The sequence below is a fragment of the Ovis aries genome, chromosome 2 (assembly GCF_016772045.2).
Source record: "Ovis aries strain OAR_USU_Benz2616 breed Rambouillet chromosome 2, ARS-UI_Ramb_v3.0, whole genome shotgun sequence".
NCBI lineage: Eukaryota > Metazoa > Chordata > Mammalia > Artiodactyla > Bovidae > Ovis > Ovis aries.
Genome location: NC_056055.1, coordinates 28,953,209 through 28,979,589, shown reverse-complemented (window position 1 = coordinate 28,979,589; position 26,381 = coordinate 28,953,209). Strand labels below are relative to the sequence as shown.

At 38.1% G+C, this 26,381-nt stretch overlaps 1 protein-coding gene across 6 annotated transcripts; it reads right to left on the bottom strand.

Annotated features, from left to right (window-relative positions):
- Positions 1-1,915: 1,915 nt before the first annotated feature.
- Positions 1,916-26,370, bottom strand: NOL8 (nucleolar protein 8). 6 transcript variants are annotated; one of them, XM_042243009.1, is made up of 17 exons: positions 26,332-26,370; positions 24,784-24,991; positions 24,073-24,135; positions 22,647-22,725; positions 20,698-20,833; positions 20,177-20,245; positions 17,170-19,026; positions 15,948-16,061; positions 15,355-15,477; positions 14,983-15,073; positions 12,194-12,332; positions 11,490-11,567; positions 6,007-6,278; positions 4,377-4,503; positions 3,750-3,820; positions 2,950-3,029; positions 1,916-2,306 (listed from the first exon to the last, which is right to left on the bottom strand). In XM_042243009.1, exons 2-17 carry the CDS (start codon positions 24,920-24,922, stop codon positions 2,256-2,258), a joined length of 3,489 nt encoding a protein of 1,162 aa, XP_042098943.1. In that variant the 5' UTR covers positions 24,923-24,991; positions 26,332-26,370; the 3' UTR covers positions 1,916-2,255. The 6 variants fall into 6 exon arrangements, with proteins under 6 accessions (XP_042098943.1, XP_011971415.1, XP_004004128.1 ...); XM_012116025.4 differs by lacking the exon at positions 26,332-26,370 and adding an exon at positions 25,980-26,142; XM_004004079.5 differs by lacking the exon at positions 26,332-26,370 and adding an exon at positions 26,079-26,142.
- Between the last annotated feature and the right edge of the window lie 11 nt (positions 26,371-26,381).

Genomic DNA, 26,381 nt, shown 5'->3' with positions numbered 1-26,381 from the left:
GTGATGAAAGTGAAAGAGGAGAGTGAAAATGTCAGCTTAAAGCTCAACATTCAGAAAATAAAGATTGTGGCATCCGGTCCCATCACTTCATGGCAAATAGATGGAGAAACAGTAGAAACAGTGGCAGACTTATTTTGGGCTCCAAAATCACTGTAGATGGTGACTGCAGCCCTGAGATTAAAAAGACGCTTACTCCTGGGAGAAAAGTTATGACTAACCTAGACAGCATATTAAAAAGCAGAGACATTACTTTGCAAACAAAGGTCCGTCTAGTCAAGGCTATGGTTTTGCCAGTAGTTGTGTATGGATGTGAGAGTTGGACTATAAAGAAAGCTGAGCACTGAAGAATTGATGCTTTTGAACTATGGTGTTGGAAAAGACTCTTGAGAGTCCCTTGGGCTACAAGGAGATCCAACTAGTCAATCCTGAAGGAAATCAGTTCTGAATATTCATTGGAAGGAGTGATGCTGAAGCTGAAACTCCAGTACTTTGGACATCTGATGTGAAGAGCTGACTCATGTGAAAAGACCCTGATGCTGGGAAAGGTTGAAGGTAGGAGGAGAAGGGGATGACAGAGGATGAGATGGTTGGATGGCATCACTGACTCAATGCACATGAGTTTGAGTAAACTCTGAGAGTTGGTGATAGACAGGGAGGCCTGGCATGTTGCAGTCTGTGGGGTTGCAAATAGTCAGACACAACTGAGCGATTGAACTGAACTGATAGCCAATAAAAGGACAGAAAAAAACTCTTCTGAGAATATGTGTAGGACATTCCTGAGATAGTTTAATTAAGAACATTTAGCTTATTAACTAGAAGTTGGAATGTGTTTTAATTTTCACATTCCTCAAAATGCCACCTTGTTCATGTTATCATCTGTCTAGACAGCCCAGATTAGAGCAGTACAGAGGGTTTCCAAACAGACATGTCCATGGGGAAAAAAGGTGGGGATTATAGGTCTAATTATTTTAAAATGATGTCTAAATTTAATGTCTAAAACTGAAAAGCCAAGAAATCACAGCATAAACATGTTAGGTAGAAATTCAGAAATAACATCGAGGAAACAGAATTTCTGAAAGTGCATATATCTGGCGAGCACAAATTGGGGATGCAGGAAGCTACTTGATGTTACATTTGTCTGCTCTGGAGATGGAGGGTATAACAGATTTAAACATCGCCACAGATTCTGAACACTCTTTGTACTGAGACATGAGCATTTATGTCCCCTCACTTTGAGTCTCGGTTGGCTCAATGTCTGTTTTACCCTATAAAATATAGTGGAAATAACTCAGCCAGTTTCTGGGCTAGGACTGAAGATGTCTGCTTCCTGCTCCTAAAATAGGAACAGGAAGAAAATTAATTGCTATGAAACTGAAAGTTATGTTGCTATGCTGTGAGAAAACTAATGGACAGGCACTGAGTGAACAGGCCATTTTAGAAGGGCAGGCACTGAGTGAACAGGCCATTTTAGAAGGGCAGGCACTGAGTGAACAGGCCATTTTAGAAGGGGATGCTTTAGTGCCAGCTGGGCCACTCCCATGACATACATGGAGTAGAGATGAGCGGTCCCCCGAGTCCTGAAAAAGTGGCTTATCTGTGAGGAAAGTGAACAAGTGTTAATAGGATGACTTGTTATGCAGCAATAGGTAAGATGGTACAAATATAATCAACAAGAAAAGGTGCAGTTATTTTTCCTGCTGAGAGGTGGCTGCCATTTTTCATGACGTCCGAAGCCTTGGAAACAGGAATTCTGAATGACTCTTCAGTTACTTAGCTCCTCAGACCCCGTTTACTGAGAACTCTCCCATGAAAGTTGGTCTGAAATGTCCTGCATTTCAGTTAGCTTATTCATTAGGACACAAATACAGAACTCAAAGTTGACTTGTATTCAACCTCTTAGAAAAAAAACACAAAATGGAGGTAAGGTATATTTAATACAATCAGAAATATTTCAAGTATAATTTACATGAAACATAACTTGGAAAATAAAAGTGCTCTGATACATATATATATACAAAATATTTTGAGGGACTATCTTCTGCTTCATTAAAACAAATGTTCAGGTTGTTTGAAGTAATTAGGTGAGAACAAATAGGAAATCTATAGAAAAAGAAAGCAATCAGAATGATATCCCCCAGATAAGATTTAGAATATTCCTTCATTCTGAATTCTTTGCCAGCTAAAATCATTTTCCAGATGATTCCAATTTCCATGGTAAGACTTCTTTACATTATCAAAACTAATGATGACATTTATTATTTTGGCTTCACTCTCCTTTTGGCATCTTTATGTTTCTTCCGACAGTTCTAGAAAAACATAAAATCAAAAGCCCTTGTTAGGTGTGGCATGGCAGGTTTATAAATAAGACAGAGTGTGCATATTGTTATTTTGAGAGTAGACTCTTCAGTCAAAGTCTCTAATAATTCCCTCATGTTGTTTATATTATTTCTTATACTTCCTCCATTTTTCAATAGATTATTGGAAATTTATGAAGCCATAAAATTTTAAAAAGTCTTTGTTAAAATAACTTTCACAGTGTTCAGTAACTATATAAAGTAAAATTTAGATTATTCAGTGACTGGGTTGTGGAAATCATTTTGGAAGTGCTCACTTGTATATGGAATGTTCAGACTTTTGGCTTTAAGTGCTTACAATGGAAACTGTAATTCAGTCTTTGAAATATTTCATCATTTCCTGTTACTTAATAAGCATGATGAGAACTCAGATCAGTCACTCAATGGGCCACTCTTTAGACTCCTTTCTGCACATGGGTGGATTGAATTAAACAATTAAAACTTCCCTTCCAGCACTATTAATTGTGAGCATTTAAATCATGTTTTCAGTTATCTCAAGTTTCATGCCTTCCTCTATTCCTACACCAGGCAAATATTAACACAAAGGTTACATTATATCAATTAACATGGAGACAATTAACATGGCGATACTCACCATACGCAAATTGTTTGTTCTGATCTCCCAAGCATTCCTGCTAATATTACTTCCCACTCCTCTCCAAAATAAGTCAGAACCTAGAAGGAATAAAGGGCAAGGCGGCACAGTAACATTAAAACAGACAATATTTTAGTGCTGGCATTATCAAGGTCTTCAATTCGAGTTAACACAATTCCCCACCCCCAGTTTATGCTAATTTTCAAAAATATTTTATTCTTTTAGAAAAGGAAAATGTAGAATTGCTAGGATTTTTACTGTTTATAAACCATTTACTATGATGTAACTTAGTTTCTGTTTTTGTTAGGCTTCAGAAATGAGTTCAACAGCCTCAGCATTTTCATGTGAACTTTTTTTTTCTATTTTTGTTTTACTGAAGTATAGTTAATTCACAGTGTTGTGTTAGTTTCAAGTATACAGCAAAGTGATTCAGTTACACGCATAAATTCTTTTCAGGTTCTCTCCCATTACAGTTTATTACAAGATATTGAGTATACTTCATGTGAACTTTTTAGGGTACTAAAAACTTGCGAATTTTGTATGTCTAGCATCTCAGCAAGCCCCTGGAACAAAACAAGCCCTTGCTGAGGATAGCCAGTAAGTTGAAGTGATGAATGGGAGCTTTCAGTTTTCCAGAGCTTCATAAATCAACAAGCCTCTGTCTAACAAGAGGGGGCTAAATCATATCACATTGCAAAGGATCAGAATTTTTCCCAATCAGTTCTTACTCGGATGCATGTTAGTATTATATGTAAGTAGAGATGTACTATATATACCATTTAATCAAAAAACTGACTTACCATGAAGTCTCTCATCATTCTTAGAGAAAAAGAAAAATCTAGTAGTCTCTTTCTCAGGTAATGATACTTCTCTGAAGTGAGAAAGACAAAATTGGCCACTTAATTCCAACATTTAAGAAATGTTCACACTGTAAATATGAATGAACTATGCCTTAAATATCTGTGCTTTCTATCTTGCTCATTTTTACCCTGAGTCACAGTAATACCACCCTTTCTCTGTTCAACATTCTTTGCTTCTACCTGTAACTTTGGTAACAAAGATATAAGTACAAGCTCTATCGTCCCTATGCTGATTGTTAATGCTCTCACCCAACCACTGCTACCCATTTTGCCAGTTTCCTGTGGAGTAGCAGCCAACTAGATGAAGCATCCTCTTCCAGACCAGGGACTTCAGCAGCAGGCTTTCTTTCTTATGCACAGCATATCCCCCACCCAGTGCTATCCAAATGTCAAGGAAAAGAAACATGCTCCCAATGACAAAAAGACTACAGAACTCTGTAAAGGAGCCAAAAAATGAAAACTGTCTTGAAAAGCTAAACTTAAGATACTTCTATAGTATCTCTAAAGCATGTCTAACTCAGATTTTATAAATTATGAAATATATCTGGATAGAAACACATTACTTACTCAGGGCTCTGCTTTTTGTCATCTGTTTCTTCAGTAACATCTTCCTCTTCTGAACTGCTGTCTTGGAAACGAGGGTCTCCCTGCCAGGCAATCTTCCCAGGTTTTACTGCTTCAACTCTGTAGGTCTCTATGTCATCAAAACAATGAAAGATGATACAACGTAACCTAAAGCCCAAGTATTTATGGACACATTCAGTTGTTTACTTTCACCATGCATACATGTTTCTACATTTTGAATATCTTAATCATTAATTCAATATATATACTATCTTTTTGATTTTCAAATATTGAGAGAAACTTTTATTTTTTGGCATTGCTACAGTGATCTCATAAGGAATACAGAAATACTATAAAAAGATATAAAAACTGAAGGTTTATAAATGAACAACACAATTTACAAGAAAGAGCAAAATAAGTGTGACACCTGTGCTAGCATTGAGCAGTCTAAGCTATAATATGATGCAGTGAAACCCATTTGCCTTCCTGCTCATTCATAAAGGAGAAGAGGAACATATGTTTACGTTTTCAATTTCCCAAATTTCCTTCCAAAACTGCTGAAAAAGCTGCTGCTAAAAGATGTGGATGATCACCTCACAAGTTCTCATAATTTCCAAAGCACATAAAACACATGTCCCAGGTTGCTCAGGTGTCTTAGCAATCATTTCAAGGCCAATTTCTCACACTTGGCTCTCAAAGTTAGAAAAATTAAAATATCTGTATCATACCAACTCTGTTCAACAGTTTAGGACTGACCTTGGTTCTCAAATGGACAGCATAGGCAAGAGAATGAAATAAGCAGACCAATGATATATTGTGTCTTATTTAGGACAATTCTGGAACAACTACTTAATTGTTGTACCTCCTTTTGTAGTACCACAAAGCTGGAATCTAATATCTATCTGCTAAACATGAGGATGCTATTTTAACTGCTGATCTTTCAAGTAGAACTTATTGTTAGGTGTATTCTGTATAGGTATACCTTGCTTTTACAGTGAACTTTCAGAAAAACTACACTTACATCTTAAACACTAGGTGAGAAGCAACTTCCTAAGGAATAGGTGTTTCAAACTTTTAGACACGTAGGACTTCAGAGGTAAACCTCCTGAAGTGGAATGGAAAATTGTATATACCAGTGCTATACTTTTCTCTAGGTTCTGGCAAATCTCCAAGGATGAAGTTTGAAACAGCTGGTATACTGATAGCACAGCTATCTGTTTAGAGCCAGGGTTACATATCTCTTCTCCTAACAAATAGCACTGGCTTTCCGGAAGTTATGGCTTCTTCAACTGCATCAAAGATGTAAAGCTATTTAAATATATGATTTCTTAAACATTTAAATATATGACTATTTCTACTCAACAGAAGAAGGAATGTTGCATATTTCTCTGGCTTGCCTTCATATGGCAGCTACCTAGAAGTTTGCTTCCAAATTCAAGAACAATTTCTTACTATGTTGAACACAGCTCTAGGCACATTACATTTATGGTTATGTAATGCTGACTGAAATACTGTTTATTTAGATAGAGAAGAGAATACTGCCTTCAGCTAATGTTAAATCATCATACTTACAGTAGACTCAATTAAATTCAAACTGCATGAAATGAAAAAGTAAAAACAAACAAAAATGTACCTTCCTTTTCATCCTTGGCATCAGACTCAAAAAAGGAAAATGTGAACCCGCCAGTTTGCTCATCACGAGTCATCAGAGCTGGAGCGTCCCGGAAAACCTCAGCTTTCTCTCCATCAGAGTCCTCATTCCAAGGTGTGTTATCTTCCTTTTCACTAGTATCTTTTACAGTTTGGAATATTTGTTTCAAATCCGTAGCAATGTTATAATACATTTCCTTAGACACCTCAGGTAGTTTCTCAGCTTCCTCCCTTTTCTTCTTTCGTTTTGCTTTACTGCATTGACATTATCAGAGATCACAAAAAAGTCAATGTTTGGAAAAATTCCAGAAATCAGGAAATAAAAATACCTTGGAATAACATTAGTCCCATTGCTTCAATCACCAAGAGGATCCACATATACAACTCATAAGACAGAATCTTAATGAAAAAGCTTTTAATACACAAAATTATTTCAAATAGCTCCAAGTATTAAACATGAATCATATTGTCCTCTCTTTTATCCTCTGAACTACACTTCAGAAATTACACCTAAGATACCAGCTATGAGTAAGAAAATTAATTAACGGCAATGGGCCTCAGTATCCTCATTTACAAAATGAACCAGGTTAAACCACATGACTTTTAATACTCTATCAAATTGTAAAATGGTGAGTTTTATGATACTGGCACTAAAGGATTTAGCCATAATTCTGTTGTAGAAATGCATTATAAATATGTCTGGGATGAAATGTTTCCATTTCCATCAAACCTGCTCTATATTTAGGAATATGTTTTTGTTTTTGGTCTTAACCACAGTTACACAGCAGTCTCCAATACTGAGTTTTTAGACAGGAAAAGATTCCTCTTCCAACAACACAAGAGAAGACTCTACACGTGGATATCACCAGATGGTCAACACTGAAATCAGACTGATTATATTCTTTGCAGCCAAAGATGGAGAAGCTCTATACAGTCAGGAAAACAAGACCAGGAGCTGACTGTGGCTCAGATCACGAACTCCTTATTGCCAAATTCAGACTTAAATTGAAGAAAGTAGGGAAAACCACTAGACCATTCAGGTATGACCTAAATCAAATTCCTTATGATTATACAGTGGAAGTGAGTAATAGATTTAACGGACTAGATCTGATAGACAGAGTGCCTGATGAACTATGGAATGAAGTTCGTGACATTGTACAGGAGATAGGGATCAAGACTATCCCCATGGAAAAGAAATGCAAAATGGCAAAATGGCTGTCTGGGGAGGCCTTACAAATAGCTGTGAAAAGAAGAGAAGCCAAAAGGAAAGGAGAAAGGGAAAGATATAACCATCTGAATGCAGAGTTCCAAAGAACAGCAAGGAGAAATAAGAAAGCCTTCCTCAGCGATCAATGCAAAGAAACAGGAAAACAACAGAATGGGAAAGACTAGAGATCTCTTCAAGACAATTAGAGATACCAAAGAACATTTCATGCAAAGATGAGCTTGATAAAAGACAGAAATTGTATGGACCTAACAGAAGCAAAGGTATTAAGAAGAGGTGGCAAGAATACACAGAAGAACTGTACAAAAAAGATCTTCAAGACCAAGATAATCATGATGGTGTGATCACTCACCTAGAGCCAGACATCCTGGAATGTGAAGTCAAGCATGCCTTAGGAAGCATCACTTTGAACAAAGCTAGTGGAGGTGATGGAATTCCAGTTGAGCTATTTCAAATCCTGAAAGATGGATGCTGTGAAAGTGCTGTACTCAATATGCCAACAAATTTGGAAAACTCAGCAGTGGCCACAGGACTGGAAAAGGTCAGTATTCATTTCAATCCCAAAGAAAGGCAATGCTAAAGAATGTTCAAACTACTGCAAAATTCCACTCATCTCACATGCTAGTAAAGTAATGCTCAAAATTCTCCAAGTCAGGCTTCAGCAATATGTGAACCGTGAATTTCCAGATGTTCAAGCTGGTTTCAGAAAAGGCAGAGGAACCAGAGATCAAATTGCCAACATCCACTGGATCATGGAAAAAGCAAGGGAGTTCCAGAAAAACATCTATTTCTGCTTTATTGACTATGCCAAAGCCTTTGACTGTGTGGGTCACAATAAACTGTGGAAAATTCTGAAAGAGATGGGAATACCAGACCACCTGACCTGCCTCTTGAGAAACCTATATGCAGCTCAGGAAGCAACAGTTAGAACTGGACATGGAACAACAGACTGGTTCCAAATAGGAAAAGGAGTACATCAAGGCTGTATATTGTCACCACGTTTATTTAACTTCTATGCAGAGTACATCATGAGAAACACTGGACAGGAAGAAGCACAAGCTGGAATCAAGATCGCCAGGAGAAATATCAGTAACCTCAGATATGAAGATGACACCATCCTTATGGCAGAAAGTGAAGAGGAACTAAAAAGCCTCTTGATGAAAGTCAAAGATGAGAGTGAAAAAGTTGGCTTAAAGCTCAACATTCAGAAACCTAAGATCGTGGCATCTGGTCCCATCACTTCATGGGAAATAGATGGGAAACAGTGGAAACAGTGTCAGACTTTATTTTTTGGGGCTCCAAAATCACTGCAGATGGTGACTGCAGCCATGAAATTCAAAGACGCTTACTCCTTGGGAGGAAAGTTATGACCAACCTAGATAGCATATTCAAAAGCAGAGCCATTACTTTGCCGACTAAGGTCCATCTAGTCAAGGCTATGGTTTTTCCAGTGGTCATGTATGGATGTGAGAGTTGGACTGTGAAGAAAGCTGAGTGCCGAAGAATTGATGCTTTTGAACTGTGGTGTTGGAGAAGACTCTTGAGAGTCCCTTGGACCGCAAGGAGATCCAACCAGTCCATCCTAAAGGAGATCAGTCCTGGGTGTTCTTTGGAAGGACTGATGCTAAAGCTGAAACTTCAATACTTTGGCCACCTGATGTGAAGAGTGGACTCTTTGGAAAAGACTCTGATGCTGGAAGGGATTGGGGGCAGGAGGAGAAGGGGATGACAGAGGATGAGATGGCTGGATGGCATCACCAACTCAATGGACATGAGTTTGGGTGAGCTCCAGGAGTTGGTGATGGACAGGGAGGCCTGGCGTGCTGCAATTCATGGGGTCGCAGAGTCGGACATGACTGAGCGACTGAACTGAACATCCTTTTTTCTATTAGAGTCTATTTTATTTATTAGGCCAAATATTCTGTTTTACCTAAAATAATAATGTCCTAAATGATCATCTTACTGGTGGAGACTATCTTATACAGAGAAACTTTTAATACTTCATTAATTAAACCATAGGCTATAAGTCAAATAAGCCTCCTATGAAACTGAGCTCCATGATCAATGAAACACAAGGCAGTGGTTTTAAAAGTGGTCCAAAGGTCCTCTGATACTTCAAGAAGTGGAAGTTAATTCCTCCATCCCTTTCAGTGTGGGCTGTTCTTAAAGACCTCTTCTAAGGAACAGAATAAGGCAGATGTGGATGTGTACAATTACTGAAACTAAGACTATAGAGTGTACTTTGGCTTTCTCCTTGCTCTCTCCCCTTCCCTAATCACTGTCTTTGGGAAAAGTCAGACACCCTGTTCTGAGAGCACCCAAACACCCAAAAGGAGAGGTTAACAAAGCAAGGAACTGAGGCCCCCTGCCAGCGGTCAAGTGTGTGAACCATCCTGCAGGCAGGTTGCAAACTTTCAGAGACTACTGCCCCAGGTGACATCTTGATTACAACCTCTTGAGAGCCCAAAAAAGAACTACCTGGTGAAGTGCTCCCAAATTCCTGACCAACAGAAATTGATACTTGATAAATTTTTAGTTTCAAGCTCTTCGTTTTGGGGCAATTTTTTACATAGCAATACCTAACTGATACATATTTTGGTACCTAGAAGTGGGGTACTACTATAAAAGCCCAAAATGTAGGAATGACTTCATAGCCCACACAATAAGCAGAAGTTGAAAGGTCAGTGAGGAGGGTGTTAGCCAAAGCATGAAAACTCCCTGAAGAAACTGTTAGTAGAAATGACATGCCAATTGAGTCTTCAGGTAAGGCCCTGCAGAAAAGTGAAGTAAACACTACTGGAAAATGGGGGAAAGGAGATCATTGTTATATAGTGGCAGGAGGCTTAGCAACACTGTCGCCTTTATTAACTAGTAAGTAGAAAAGGCACCTAATGAATGGGTGATCTAGCAATGGAGATGTCCAGGAAGGTATTGAAGGTATTTTATGATTTCTTCTTGCTGCTTACAGTAACATGTAAGCAGAGATGGGAGAAGGCAATGGCACCCCACTTCAGTACTCTTGCCTGGGAAATCCCATGGGCGGAGAAGCCTGATAGGCTACAGTCCATGGGGCCGCTAAGAGTCGGACACGACTGAGTGACTCATTTTCATTTTTCACTTTCATGCACTGGAGAAGGAAATGGCAACCCACTCCAGTGTTCTTGCCTGGAGAATCCCAGGGACAGAGGAGCCTGGCAGGCTTCTGTCTATGGGGTCGCACAGAGTCGGACATGACTGATGCGACTTAGCAGCAGCATAAGCAGAGATGGTGAAACTTAAGAAAGAAGTTTTTTTTTTAATAAGGAACTAGGACCTCATAGTTTTGAAGACTCCTATTCTCTAGAAGGCAAATAACATAAAATTTAAGATATATCTTCTAAGCAAGAACAAATCTATTTTTTCAGGAAAATATAGTGTAAAGCAGGTTTTGGCAAAGTACACCCATGGATGAGATCCAAGCTGCTGCTTATTTATGTATGGAGTGCAAGGTAAGAATAATTTTTGAAGATTGAAGTGACTGGACAAAACTATGTAAAAAGACGGCTTCATAATACGTACAGATTACATGAAATGCAAATTTCAGTGTCCTGAATAGTTTTATTAGGACACAGCCTGCCTTATTCATTTTATGTATTATGTATGGCTCTGTTTCTGTTATAAGGACAGAGAAGAGTCACTGTAAGAGAGACCATCTGGACTGCAAAGGCTAATACATTTACATTTACTATTGTACTGTAAAGAGAAAAATTTGTACACCAGGCCAATTATTAATATAAAGCAAAATCCTTTGTTGGGAGCCTAGATATAGCTCAGAAACTCCAACTCTTCAAACAAGAGAGCTTCTTATGAGTTTAAAGGTATTATTCCTCAGCAGTCCCAGCTGAACACCATGGTGGAAAAAAAAAGTTTATCTTACACTGAATTTTGGCTTTTGTCTAATGAAGTGAACCCCAAAAAGATTCACAGGCGACCCAAATACTTTAAGACAATTAAAGGAACAGAAACACCACTAGATTTGACGGATAGGTACAGAGACATTCCACAATGAGGAGGCTCGTATGGTCTGAATGTGATTCTTTTTAAAAGAAACTTTTAATTTTGGAATAATTTTAGATTTACAAAAAAACTAGAAATAACCTTCACCTAGTTTCCCCTCATAGTAGCATCTTACATAGATATGAAACAATTGCCAAATCTAAAAGATTAACACAGGTACCTTACTAGTAACTGTAGCAGTTTACCTTTCTTTTGGTTTATCATCCTGCTTTCTTTCGTAAGTGGCATGGTCATGCCTTGTTGGATCATAATGTATGATGTCCCTATTTAAAAAAGGAGAGTGATAAGTTGGAAGGGACAAATCAGAGTATAAATTCAAAAAACTAATAGCAAAACATAATGCAAAACCAGGACAATTCCACTTTTGAGCAAGACAAAGGAATAAATATCATGTAAGTGTATTAGGAGCTCCTTATAAGCAATTATATTTAAAATTACCCAGTTCTGAGGGGAATCTTTGAAAATTTTTCAAATATTATTTTAAAACAGGAAAAAATATATAAAATGATATACTGTTGGGATTTGTATAAAATATTTCAGTGGGGAAAGTAGGGGGTAGTGAGTAAAAGTATAGAAGAGAAAACTGGTCACATGTTAGTGATTGGAGAAGTTGGGTGATGGTACACAGGGGTTTCATTATACTAGTCTTCCTAAATTATATATTTTCCATAATAAACTGTTACATTTATTAATATTTAAACAGTTGTCCATTTTTTCAGTAATAATAAGTACAGAAAAAATTTTAGATTAGTTTCTTGAAGTGAATCACTAGGTAAGTATAATATTAAGAGTCTGATACATATTGCTAACTGCTCGCCCCAAGAAGTTGAAAATGGCCTAATTTTGTGGCAAAGGAAGAGAGAAGTGTGAGATGAAACATAAGACATACTTAAATTTCTTAGCAGCTACTGATCCTTTGCTTGTAGAATTGCTTAAGCTGATCTGCAAAACGCTCTGCACAACATTCAGGGCTTTCAATTTTTCTGCAGCAAGCTCTTCCTCCTCAGGAGTTTTCTTTTCATTTATTTCTTCGAGGGAAGAGGATAATTAGTAATCTTTTGGCAAACATAACTTGAGAAATCTCAATAATCGAATGTTTGCAAGAACTTAAACATGTACAAAGCACATTAAGATAGGAGGAACAAAAGTTAAATCTTGTTTTGCTAACCTCTTTGTCCCTAAACCCCCGACGTCACAGTGAATCCAGAAATTGCATGACCAGCAAACAAAATTCCCATTTCTACTTATAATTAAAAATAAAATATGAAATTAATGGCTTTCAGTGGCAAGTCTAAGTTTTTAAGGTAAAGATTGACAAATGTAACAGAGCAAGATAGTAATTATAAAACTAAAGTGAATAGAGATTCTTTGATTTTTCGTAACAATATAGAAATTAACCTAAATTACATGTAAATCTAAAAATGAAAGACAGTGAAAGGTGGTAATTTTATTGACTATTAACATGATATGTTAGCAGACAGTTATTTAGCTTTTAAACTCAGTAATAAATATCACAGGAAGAGAGCCTACACACAGGGCATTGTGGAATCCTATAAGCTGGCTTTCTTATTTACTAAAAACAGACAAATATCAGTGAACAAAGTTAAACAGTTAACAGCCAGTTTGGATTATAAGCGAAAACATAAAAGAAGTCTGAGCCTTAAAGACTTTCAAGTTACTGTAGGATATACACAACTACCTAACAGAAATTAATAGAATAAAACACTGATTTGCATAAGTTTTCTATAGAGATGGCCCCAAAGTGTCTAAGGGTTCAAAAGAGGTAGAGATTATGTTCAGTTGGAGTAAGAAATGTTTTACAAACCAGGTACAGTCTAAGGTAGGAAAGACAAAGAAGTCCCCTGAGGAAGGAAGAGAGCATGCTAGGAAACAAAATGAACACGTACTAAATGAACACGTACTAAAATAAGAAACTGCAAAGAGTTTACACTGCATTAGGCTAAACCATATGAAACTGCTCATATTCAATGATTTCTGACTTCAAAAAGTGGCAATTTTAATTTTATCCTAATATTGACAATTAGGAAGTAGAACAGAATGTTAGAAAGGGCTCAGTGTATTGGTAAGTTGCTTACCTGCAGGACAGTCTTTGAGCAACACACAAAAACTCAGTCTCAAAGGTTCCCAAGGAACCTCTGATACAGGCTCGTCCCAAGATTCTGTAACACCCTCTGGCTTTAGCCTTTTTTTATACATGAATATTTTCCAAATGTGGGTCATCTTTGCTCCTGACTATTCTGCTGAGTTCCCAGTTATTCTTTCCTCAATGCCTGGTGGATATTTCTCACAAGGGTATCTAAAGTTGAAAAGCAGAATAGCCAGGACCAACGATGACCCAGATTTGGAATATATTCATGTAAAAATGAAGGCTAAAGCCACACAGACTACAGAATCTTGGGAAGAGCCTATATCTCAAAGCAAAGGGAAAATTTAGGAACCAAGAATTACAAAGAAAACAAGGACGTTTAAGTGTAATAGAAGCAAAGGGAAGAGAACATTTCAAGAAGGATGATCAACAGTAACAAATGCTATAGGCAGGCTAAAGGGTGAAGCTTGAGAAGATGCCACTGCATTTGGTAAACCAGTTATTCACAGCTTTGAGGGAACCCACGCTAAAGAGTTGTAAATATGAGACAGACAAAAGTGGCAGGAGTTAGAAAGCAACATCTATAGCTTCTTGACTAATCCCAAGGTTCTATCCATTCCTATGTTATCAACATGGAATTCAATAAGAGAATTCAATTCATATCCAGAGATTGTACTTTCAATAAAATCAACTGCTTCTAAATTAGAAGCAATTTATTTTTTCATTTCAGGCTTAGAACTGAAAAAAAAAAATGGGAATGGCAACTTAAAAACTGGCAGGGTTGAAGAATGGCTTTTTGAACCTATGAGACTGAACTATGTCTGTAGAAAGAACGAAGAGATAGAAGAAAGTTAAATGTGAAGATGCAAATGAGAAAGGAGGGAACAGGAAGTATAAATGGAGAAGATCAAGATGCAGATTAGATAAACTCAGGAAAGAAGGAAAAAGAAAGGACAGAGTAGTTCTGAGATTGGAAAGGAAAGCAGGGAGCTACTTCAAGTGACCATCCTCTTGGTCAAGTAAGAGGTGAGGTCTTTTGCAAAGGATAAGAGTAGAAGATCTTGTAAAGAAAGTTTGGAACCACTGCCGATGCTTCCGATAGCATCAGTGCTGTTAAATATATTCAAATAAGAATGAATTTAAGTATAGTGACATTCAATGGTACATTGCTTTGAAAAATCTGCACCGAACCGAGCATGAACATTTTCTTTAAGTAAACCAAGTGGGATATATCTGTCTGACACAATCTCACGAGGACCTGGTGACCTTCTGCCAGGTAAGGGTCCTTGACTTCTAACACCAGGAACGGGATGAGGGAAAATGGTACCTTTGACAGATGCTACTTACTCCTGTCTTTTCTGGCAGCTTCAGGAAATTAAAATTTTATAAATAAACTAATACATACAAGTGTTACATGTACATATAACACACCATGTACACATAACACTGTATGTGTTACATATACATAAAACACTTCTCTATGTGTTAAGTCAAGATGCTAGACGAGCTGATTCCTTGAGGTATGCCAGCTCTAACACCAGGACTGTTTGTTTGGACAATGAGTCATTTACCTTCATGTTCGTCTTCACTATCACTTTCTAGAAATCGGGAGTCCATGCGAAATCTGTCATCAGTGCCAAAGTGAGACTGCAAATTCATGAGCTAAGACAAAACACAAAGACAACTGACAGTCACATTCCCAAGAAATTACTTATAAACAAGGCCCTCCAAGTATACTTCCCATGCTGTGAAATTTACTACATTAATGTTTGCATAACCTCACCTACCCATGAACCAAACAAAGAGGACCATGGAGGACTCAATCTCAAAAACCTTAATGTTAAGAGTTTGGGCAAGGTCTGCCTTCATTAACCTAGATTTAAGGACTATGTTGAAAAAATAAGAGCATGTTGCAAATTCTTTTATTCTCAGTCTTCACTAACCTTCTGTCCAGCTCTGCCCTCAAACTGAGGTTTAATTCTGAACCTGTTATTATCATCTTCGGAACAAGATTCCTCATCGTCGCTGCTGTCAAAGAGCTTCCCAGAGGCTCTACCCATGGACTCCTGTTACATAAGGACAGAAATGTTTATTAATAACCAAGACAATCAGTATTCCCCTCATTATGCAATTTTCCTCCTTACACTTAAGAAATGACTCCAATGCTTATCCCAGGAAACAGTGTAGTGGTTACAATGGAAACTCTTGATTCAGTGATATTTACGTGGCCCCTTGGGTCTCAGGAGGCTTCTAATGCAGCCTGAAAGGGGGGCAGTTATTATATATAAGAACATTTTCTGCATGGTTTCACTAATATTGATGTCACTTTGCAGAGGACAGATTTATGTGGGAGAAAATCTTTAAGGCCCCTGTAGCATCCATGCTTGGTGGTCTGGGGAATTTTGTGTTTCACTGTGGCTCCCAGAGGAAATTTTATGTTGAGCCCAGCAGCTAGGGGCAGGTTTTGCTTTGCAATATGCAGAAATGGATCTGCACAAGTAGAGGCATGCCCATATGGACATCTTAAATTTCTTACTTTTACCAGTTCCTCTCCTGGATGGCTTTGCTCCCGTGTGGATGTCTCCTCTGTTTCACTTTCACTATTGGAATCAAAGATGATGTGCGTCGGCTTGTCCTCTGGATGACCATCCTAGAGTGGTCATCAAAAGCATTACCTTTAAGACAACCTCTCATCTCCTTCCCCAAGTCTATTTCCCACCCTATTTTTTCTCTAGTGAATACCGCCACAGTCACTGCCTTGGTTCTGGCTCAAAACCTCCCAAAGGCTGTCTATCCTTGTTCCCTTATTTGTCCCATTTGATTTGTTGTTCTCACCACGTCCTGAATCATTTGCCCCAAACATAAGTTGGCAAACTTCCTCTGTCAAGGGCCAGAGAATAAATATTTTAGGCTTTGCAAGCCACATATAGTTTTAGTTCTATATTCTTCTTTTTTAAACTCTTTAAAAATGTAAAAACCATTCTTAGCTAAGAGGCTCTTTTAAAATAGGACATGGGCTCGTTTGCCAATTCCTGTTCCAACACAACTAGTCTTTACTCCCTTGCTTTCAGTCCTTTAGACTTAAGAATAAACTCCAGTCCTATAACCTACTTATCTCTCTTACTCCTCACCACCTTGTACTCTATTTAGTCAGTTATTACAAATATCCACTTTTGTACAAACTGCTACCTTATCTTATAATGCCTTTCCTCTCTCTTCCTACCCTTTTGCCTCTGCCAGACCAATTTCTACTGAGCCTTTCCCACTAGACTCAGGTCAGCTAGGGAAGTACTCACTCCCCGGCAATGCCAACAAACTGGTCTGCTTCCTGTCAGGGCACATGGGCATACTTGTTTCCCACTGCATGGAACTGAACTGTGACCCTCTGTTCACCACACTGTGAACCAATACTGCCTGATCGTGATCATTTCTATAAATCGAACACTTGCTGTGAAGGCCTGGAACTTTGTAGGAACTTAATAATTCTTGAAAAAATGAATAAGGTCCCATTATAGTAAATCTTCGTAAGACATGACTCATTTGACAGGTGATATATATGGCAATTGAGATGTATTAGTACACATCACTTAACTATATCAGTAATATCTTCTAAAGCAATATCCAGATATACTATACAGACACAAGGACATAAAACACAAACATTCAGCTCTAAAGGGGCCTGCCTACATTTGTGGGAAAGAAAGAGACTAGACCTGGAGAGAGTTCTTGGTAAATTCCTAGACTGAAAATATACTCACCAAATTTGCCAGAGCATTGTGAACCAACTTCTTTTGGACTTCTTTGGCTTTCTGCCTTGCCTCTAAGGCTGCCAAACGTTTCTGATTATCTTCAGCATGCTTATCCTTAGCATTAACATCTGATGAACTATTAATAGAAAGTGGGAAGTCAGTTTTACTTTCCTGGGAGTCTCTCCTTGAGAAAACCTCTGGCGATTTCTCAGGGGCCTTGGAGCTGCACAGATCAGGCCTCCTTTCAGAGCCCTCTCCTGACCTTCCAGTCCTGTGGCAACAGTCTTCATCAAGGCCTCTGCTGGGAGTCTTAGCACCACAACTTGAAGATTTCTTATCTTTCAGTGGCAATGGACTAGAAATAGGATTTCTATTTCTCTTTTCTGAACTGTTAGGGGACACCACTTTGTGACCCTGGCTCGCAAAAGGCTGTCTCTTTTGAGGCTGAATTTGGTTTGAGTCATTTGCCGCCTTTGCATGTTGGAAAGGAGTCTCTTCACTTGATAGGCCATTAGCACACAGGGACCAATTTCCCATGGACACATTCCTCGGTTCCTCAAGTTTCAAGGAAATTTGATCTTTATTAATATTATTAGAGGCAACACTCTCTTGCAAGGATTTTTTCACTGATTCCTTTCCATAGAGACAGCCCACTCCTTTGAAAGCCTGAAATTTTGGCTTTAAGGTATTTTCCTTTGTTTTCTGTTTTCCACGTGGGTTCTCTCTTTCTTCTAAAAGAGAAGCCACAATCTCCTCAGGATGAATACACTGCTGGCCTCTGCGGAGGTCACCTGGGGTCCTTTGGCTCTTGGAGGCCCTGTCACACTTGGGAGTGGTTTCCTGGCCATTGCTTTCAGTCTTTTCTTTTGGAGCCTCCTGATTACCACCAGCCAACTGTTCCAAATCAGCCAAAGTCAGATTCACACGGAGACAGTTTTCCATCAAGGTGTTATACTCCTTATCTCCTTCACACTCAGTTGATTCTGATATAGAATCAGCATCTTCACTGCTACTGGACTCAATCAGAGATTTACAACTAAGAGGCTTAACTCTGTGACTGAGGGCTACCTCTACTTTATTTTTTCTTTTTTGTTCTTTAATATAGTCATCAGAAAGATCATACTTTTTTCTGCTTTTCAAATAAGTCTTCTTGTACACAGGCTTTTCTCTTTGTGAAAAATCTACACCATTTTCGATCTTACCAGAACTTTTTTTCATTGCAATGATTTCATCTGTATCTCCTGAATCAGAGTCGCAACCATTTTCCGTAACATTACTTTCACCGTTGAGGCAAGAGACTCTGTTTTTGAGGCCTAAACCTGTCGAAGTATGAAATTTGTGAAAATCAGATTTAAAATCATCCCTTACAACTTCAAAGGGATCATTTTCAAATTCATTTGAGGACCATGTAGTTTTCTCTAAGTTTTCCTCTCTTGCAATCATTAGTCTTAATTCATCTTCAGAATCAATATCATCATCAGATATGCTATTTCTCTTTTTGGTAGTTTCTAAACCAGAAGTCTGAAAAAATACATTTTTTAATTTCTGATGATCAAATTCAGTTATATATGGTGATTTAGGAGTAATGGAATTATGAGGTGCTTTTTGTGTAACCTGTTGTATTAAATGTGGACTCTCCATTATGCTATTAGGTTTTGATCTCATAGAATCCTCATTCTTCTGTACTTTTATTATCTTCTTGGCAGGGCTGTGAAAGTCAGAGAATTCTCCTCGCCGTTTCTTACTCATGGGATCATTCCCTCCTTCCAGTTCCCAGGTGAGGTTGGATATAGGAACAGCATTTGTGAAATCCTCCCCTATCTTCTTTAAGTTGTGGCAGTATTTTGAGGGATCATACTTTATGATGTCACCAACAGTCAAGGAACAAAAAAAGGCACTAGGTTTTAGAAAAACCTATCAATCTGATTAAGCAAAAGAATACTGTTTATCTTAGCAAATCATTGACTCATTTTACCCTCAGTTTCCAATCAAACAGAAAAGGACTTCATTAGGTAACTGAGGGTCTTTGGAACTGACATGTCCATGGCATGTCCAGAGTGAAAACCAACGATCATCACTATTAACTGGAAGAAATTACTTGGGTTGTATATGTATATTACAACAAACTGATTTAAGATTATATTCTAGGTACTTTTCTATATGTCTGAGAAACCTATTCACTGCTAACATCATAAAGCAGAGTATAGAGGGGAAGTCAGAGGGGGAACAATTAGACACTGCGTTGGTTATCTCAAACCTGAGAATCAAAGATTCTCCAACATTTTGAGCACGCCTGTCTTTTCAATGCTGGTTCATCCTAGACCTGATGCTCTTAGCTCAAACATCCACTTCACATTTCACTCACTCTCTGAATTTTTGCAGGTCTTTCTTAGAAGGCTAATACTTATCAGATCTGTTTTGTTGCTAACCCTGTCCAGAAAGATTCCAGTCAACGTCAATGGCATTGGCTGATTTCCTAAAACATACAAATAGACAAGTATAAGTTGCTTGAATGGCTCACTCCTGAAAAGTTCCTTTGTTCACTTAGTAACTACTGAATACCTGGCTAATTATATGTGAAGCGTGTCAAATACTGTCTATTACCTCTTGGCTTTACACTGTCCTTCCAAATCCTCCTCTCTGCTATCAAAAGGCTACTTTTATGACTGCACTGTGTTCCCTTGTCCTTCCTTAGTTCCTCTAGAAATGGCTTTGAATCCATGTCAAACGAGAGGAATGATATATAAATTAGTAAGTAAAAGTGCTTGCTTAACAAGCATCATTTGTATCACTTACTTGTATAAAATGTCACTACATTTTCTTGTCCTCTAATTGTTTCATACATGTAGGTAAGTGGATCTTACCTTATAGAGAAATTGGGAACATAAAAACTCTTAAACATCTAAAGATTTACTGACAGCAGCAGTGAAACTCCGAAGATACAAAGTTAACTTCTGCAAGTATCCATCACTGTAGTCAACAATAATTTCTCTGAAAGGCCAACTGCTAAGGATATTTTACGTTTATGTTCATTCTTTAGATGAAGGACAGGTAAGACTCTTCCAAATTTACTCACAACCCAATTCTAAAAGAAAAAAAAAAGGATATATTTATTATACTTGTCACAAACCGAAAAGATTAACCATTCTGCATAAATATAACTTAAGAAAAAAGAGTATAGAAAGAAGAAGGAAAATTGAGGCAGTTGTTGATCCCATATAAATCACATAGGATGGTACAGAAATTACAGCCAAACTGTTTGCCAAAAAGGCAAACTTGGGACCTGATTGGACTCTTCACCACATCTATTTCCCTCAGGAGACTTGCCTCCATGTGGGTTTTTATTTCTCTTTCTAAAATGGGGGAAACCTGTGCTTTCCCAAGAGCTGTAAATGCACTTGGAAGATCATAAAGCACTATTCATGTTAACTGCTTCAAAGCAAGAGAGAAAAAGCAATTGCTTTAAACATGATGTTCATGGTCATTTGGTCTCAGGAATTGGTTCCTAGACTACTTAGGCTACCAGGGGTGACTTACTTTGTGCCCTGGTACTTCTGTTCCTGGCACAGCTTTCACATGGAAATCCACTGTTTTCATCTTGTCTAACAAGCTGGTGTTGCCTGTTGTTGATTTCCCTTTCTTTGCTCTTGCTTCTTCTCTCTCTTGGGCCAATCTAAATCAAAGAAAAAATATAAATAAGAGAGTTAAAATAACCAATCACACTATTAACCATGCTTCTGTCTTGTTTTTTCATACTATAAAGCTGTTTAACTTCATAGGTATCATTTGGTCTCTCAGCTTTTCCTTTCAACTTATGTACTTTTGGTATTTTAACTTATTCTTAATCCCTTCTCTTTGTTATGAGGAAAAGGTCTCTTCTTTCAGAGTCTAATCTGCTCAATCTTGAATATTACTACTCTTATAATGAAGAGAATGCAGAATAGAATACCAACTAAATCTCCCAATTCAAACTCCCTATCTGATTCAGGCCGGGTCACCTGTGCTGACCAATTCTCATTGGCCTCTTTGCTTCTGGTGTGGCTCTTTTCTGAGCGCTGAAGAATTGATGCTTTCGAACTGCGGTGTTGGAGAAGACTCTTGAGAGTCCCTTGGACTGCAAGGAGATCCAACCAGTCCATTCTAAAGGAGATCAGCCCTGGGTGTTCTTTGGAAGGAATGATGCTAAAGCTGAAGCTCCAGTACTTTGGCCACCTCATGCGAAGAGTGAACTCACTGGAAAAGACTCTGATGCTGGGAGGGATTGGGGGCAGGAGGAGAAGGGGACGACAGAGGATGAGATGGCTGGATGGCATCACCGACTCGATGCACGTGAGTCTGAGTGAACTCCGGGAAATGGTGATGGACAGGGAGGCCTGGCGTGCTGCGATTCATGGGGTCGCAAAGAGTCGGACACGACTGAGCTGAACTGAACTGTGGCTCTTTTACATTTCAGCTTCCAAGATTCATACTCCACAGGCAGATGTGCACAGGTACTCAAAGGCAGCAGCACTGTGTGCTCACCCTGCTCAGGATGAGAGCCCCGGTTCTTGCCTATCATAGGCACAAAAGTACTGCTGAATGAAAATCTCATCACTACCCTGTTCACAGAGGCCCACAGCTGAAGAACAAACTCCTCACCTTTGTCTCCAGACTATATCCACAAAATTTGATTTAGACCTTATTTTTCCTTGTGGCACTTCTTTGCCTGAGAACAATCTTAAAACTCTCTTGGTCACTTCATCTGTACATTCCGAAAATGTCTCCTATTTTGAAAGCACCCAAACGCATACAATCTTTTCTCCCTAAGGATACTTTTAGGATCTTAAAATGCTTTAATAGTTTGTACATTGCCTTGTTCTTAAATCTTAAGCATAATTAATCTTATGCGTCTCTTACAGGGATCCCTATTATCTTTAAGTTTTTGTATGACACTTTCATTAACAGTTTAAAGTTAACATAAGCAATTTGGTATCATCTATTAAAATTTTAAGTGTGCTTAATTCCATGACATAGCAACTCCTTTTGTTGACATACACACCAGAGGGACCCTTGTACATATATAGAAGTTATCTTCAAGGGTCATCTTTTAGCAAGAGGAAGTGGAAATGGTCTAAAGGTCCATGAGTGGGGGATGATTAACTAGACTGTGGCACATTTTCTAAAATAGTACTAAATAGGTATTACAAAGAAGGGGGAAGACCTACATCATCATAAAAGGTTGTGTCTAAAAAGCTGCAAATAAGTACATATTTTTATAGGTTAAAGTATACATATATAAGAGCATTACATTATCTTCTTTGGTGGGGTCTGGGGTCATAGGGAGTCTCAGTTAAGAAGGATTTTAGCTCTACTTATAATGCATAAATTTGTTAAAACTGTAATAATATGATAGTTTCAAATCAATTAAATGAACATATAAAATCACTTACAATATTAAGAAATTAGTGTGTTAATGTTTGGATTAAATCAAATACAGCAAACCTTACCTGTGCAAAAAACTTTCCTTTGCTAGCTGAATTTGCAGTGTCCCACCTTTCCATTTTGTTTTATTTAAAACAGACATACCTATAAAGCAAAGAATTAGTACCCAAGTACATAGCAATGCGAAAATATATTTCAGCATGTGCTTTTACTAATTAGTACCAGAAAAAGAAAATTTATCACAAACACACAGAGGAAAGAGAATAAGGAAAGTGAGACTGGAAAGAGGAGGCTTAGGTCTCATTCTTATCTTGACCACTTATTAGATTCTTATATTCCCTATTGTCTCATGTAACTGGAAGATTTAAATGAGGTAAATGTGTAAAACTTTAAGCAAAATTTGTCATTTGTTTATAAAGTAATATCAGAAATCTCTGGCAAATGGTTGGTATTTATTTAACATATCACTGTTATTTACCATACTAAAACTATAGAATATTAATGTAATTTTCTTAGGGAGAATCAGAGGACACTGGAATCCTACAGCTACTCATTCTTATTTATCACCTCATACTAATTATTACTGCATAACTTGCAAACATATCAGCACAAGCAACTAAACTGTGTTTGAACTACTGTACTCTAGTAGCTGATTTTTCTCAGTATCTGCTATCAGCTTCCTTAATAATTATCACTAAGAGAAATTTCTATGAGACAGGTATTATGCTAAGTACAGAAGTATTATTCAATTTCATATTCACAGTAATGTTATGAGATAACCTATATCTTGGTCATATATCAGGTAAAGAAACTGGGTCTTCTACTTTTAATAAAACTGCTAGGTCACACAGCAGAACTGTGTTCTTAACTGCAATGTACTTGTCATATGTTTCCCAACTGGACAGATGATATTACAAAAGGCCAATGGCCTTCCTTCTCTGTTAGCATGTTTCCTACTCAGTGTCTTTTGACTTTTCAGTCTCCAAATAATTAGAATGCATTTCTACATTAGTGGCAGTATGAATTACCTCTCACTCTTCACTGAAGGCCACAGCTGGTCCTCAACTTTCTTAAACTTATTGATAGATATTTTATAATTTCAAGGATATGATCTTATAAGGGCATAATGTAAAGCCCTCTTCTAATAGCATTTATTAACAAGAATTATTTACCTGAGAAATGAACACCCTGAGGAGTGAGGTATGGCATAATATCCAGTGGGATATAGGTAACATGCAGTTTCTATTAAAGCATGGTCCTTTGTCCACAATATTTGAGAATGCCACTTTTGAGCAAACTTGTTGGTAATGTGCTACCATATGTCATGCATTATGGAATCAATCTAAATCTCAAACTGTAGAATATCAGAATTCTATTCATCACGGTTGTCCCTCTCAACGACATAAAAGTGGCTGTTTAGATTTAGAATCAAAGTTATTCCAAATTACATAGTGACATGAAATGGTAAATAGTATAGAAAACATTCATTACATTTCTTCAGGTCTCCTTCTGTTACTCTGATGTTGATATATGCAAAGACTTTCTGTGGGTTTCCTAAAAAAAAAAAAAATTAAATTCTTACCCAGAGAATAATGTAAAAATGACTTCTAAATTTAAAAAAGACCTCTTAGAAACTTACTCTTTCAAAGAAAAACCTTGTTTATTTTTCATTGGATACAAAGATTGCAAATTTTTAAGCATGATTATCTAAATATTTTAAAAGAAAATATGTACGAGAAAAATGTCAAGCAGTCAGTTAAGGAAACATTTTGCATGTTTATATGCTAGTGGTATTCTAACAGGACACTTACTAATTATTAGAATTTTAGCTCTGAAAATTTAAAGCAACATGTTTCAGAAATTGGATGTTTGGGAATTCCCTGGAGGTCCAGTGTGAGACTTTGGGCTTTTACTGCAGAGGGCAGATTCAATCCCTGGTCAGGGAACTAAGATTCTGCAAGCCACATGTTCCCTCCCCTCTACAAGAAAGGGGAGAGGGGATGTTTGGGAATTTAGAATTTTTTGATTTCATACATAACACCTCCAGAGCATATGTGCTGGGATGGGGTTAGTACTATACTATCATAATGAAATAACATCACTTTCAGTGTTCAGTGCTAACATTCATCTTTGGGGGTTCCTTTGTGATATTTGACTTGAGTTATATTTGCTTTAACTACCCATGAAGAACTCTAAACTTACCTTGATCATCTTTCCGAGTGATGATCTCCACATCAGAAACTTCTCCAAATCTGCTGAACTGATTCTGCAGGTCTGCCTTAGAAATATTCTGCCCAAGACCACCCACAAAAAGGCGTTTCATTTCTCTGTCGGCTTTCATCAAGGCTGGACAAACACTCAGGGTGTTCTAGTGGAAAAAAACGTGTACCTAGAGTTCTTTCCCTTAAATCTAAAACAAACAAACACAACAACAAAAATAAAACCAACCAACCAACAAACGAAAAAACCCTCAACTCCTTTCCCTGAACCTCCCATGCCAATTGGTTGCCCGGATTTGTGCTTCCCTTCCTATTGTACTGTTCCCAATTTTATTCCTGAAGACTCTGTTCACACACTACATGCTTGTTCTTCATGAATGCATTTTGGAACAGAACCGCTACAAACAGACACAGGTGCAGGTGGATATTTTTCCCTCTAAATGACCACAATATACACTCTACTCCCCCTGAGTTTACTAATCCATATTGTTAGGTGTTTCTCCTTTATTCACTCACTTTAATAAACTGACAGAAACGGGATGGGACATATTAACATCCACGGGATCTTCCCAACCCAAGGATGGAACCCAGGTCTCCCACACTGCAGGCAGATTCCTTAAGATCTCCAGCTTCTCACAGTCAAATGAGAAGTAAGCAAATGCTGCAACTGCAATACCACCTTACAACAGAAATACATACAAAGTGGTTTTCAGGCACAAAAAGAGCAATGGATATCAAAACTAATACAGATTTTTTTTTTTCAACACTATGCGCCAGCATTGTACGTAGTTTCCAGGCACCTTTTTTTTTTTTTTTTTCAGATTAGCAGGAGAGGTGAAGTCACTTTCCCAATGCCATTCAGAGAAATAGCGGTGAAGCTAAGATTATAACTCAAACCTAATTTCTGAAGCCGTAATTCTAACACTGTACTAGGGAGGGTGTTGGAATAGAAGGGACTCAGGAAAACTCTTCCAGAGATACTAGGATTTAAGGCCTATAATGCTCATCTCACTTAGTGCCCAGCCGGTGCTCAGCTTCCAACAAGCCCCTCCCCTCAAGGTGACAGACTCCGCACACACGGAACCCCAACACAACGCCAAAAGGCCGGAGCATGGGTCGAGATCTAGGCGTGAGACACGGCCTATATCTTCCTAGTAGCTTCCTCTGTCCCAAACCTACCCTCTCCATCCTTCTTTCTCTGAGAAGACTTGAACACAAGCACGGAGAAGGTAGACCAATTAGCCCCTTCCCATCCCAGGCCCCAAGCCCCGGGCTCACCGCTTCTTTTTCTACATGCAGCGCGGCGTACAGTCCTAAATTCTAGTCACGTGTCCCAACAAGTACCCTCTCTCTTTCTTCCTACTGGATTTCCAACCCAGCCTCCTCAGGTTCCATTACTACTCTCAGTTTCCCAGTGTACTTTATTTCGTTTCCAGTCTTAAGGCAATCGCGATGACCCCGTCCCCTGCCTCTAAGTCCGCAAAAAACCCCAAACAAAAATTCCCTAATTCATACAGAAGAGGGTTATAACCTTATCTCCTGGATACGGTCGGCGGAAATGAGGAAGGGGAAGAAATACAA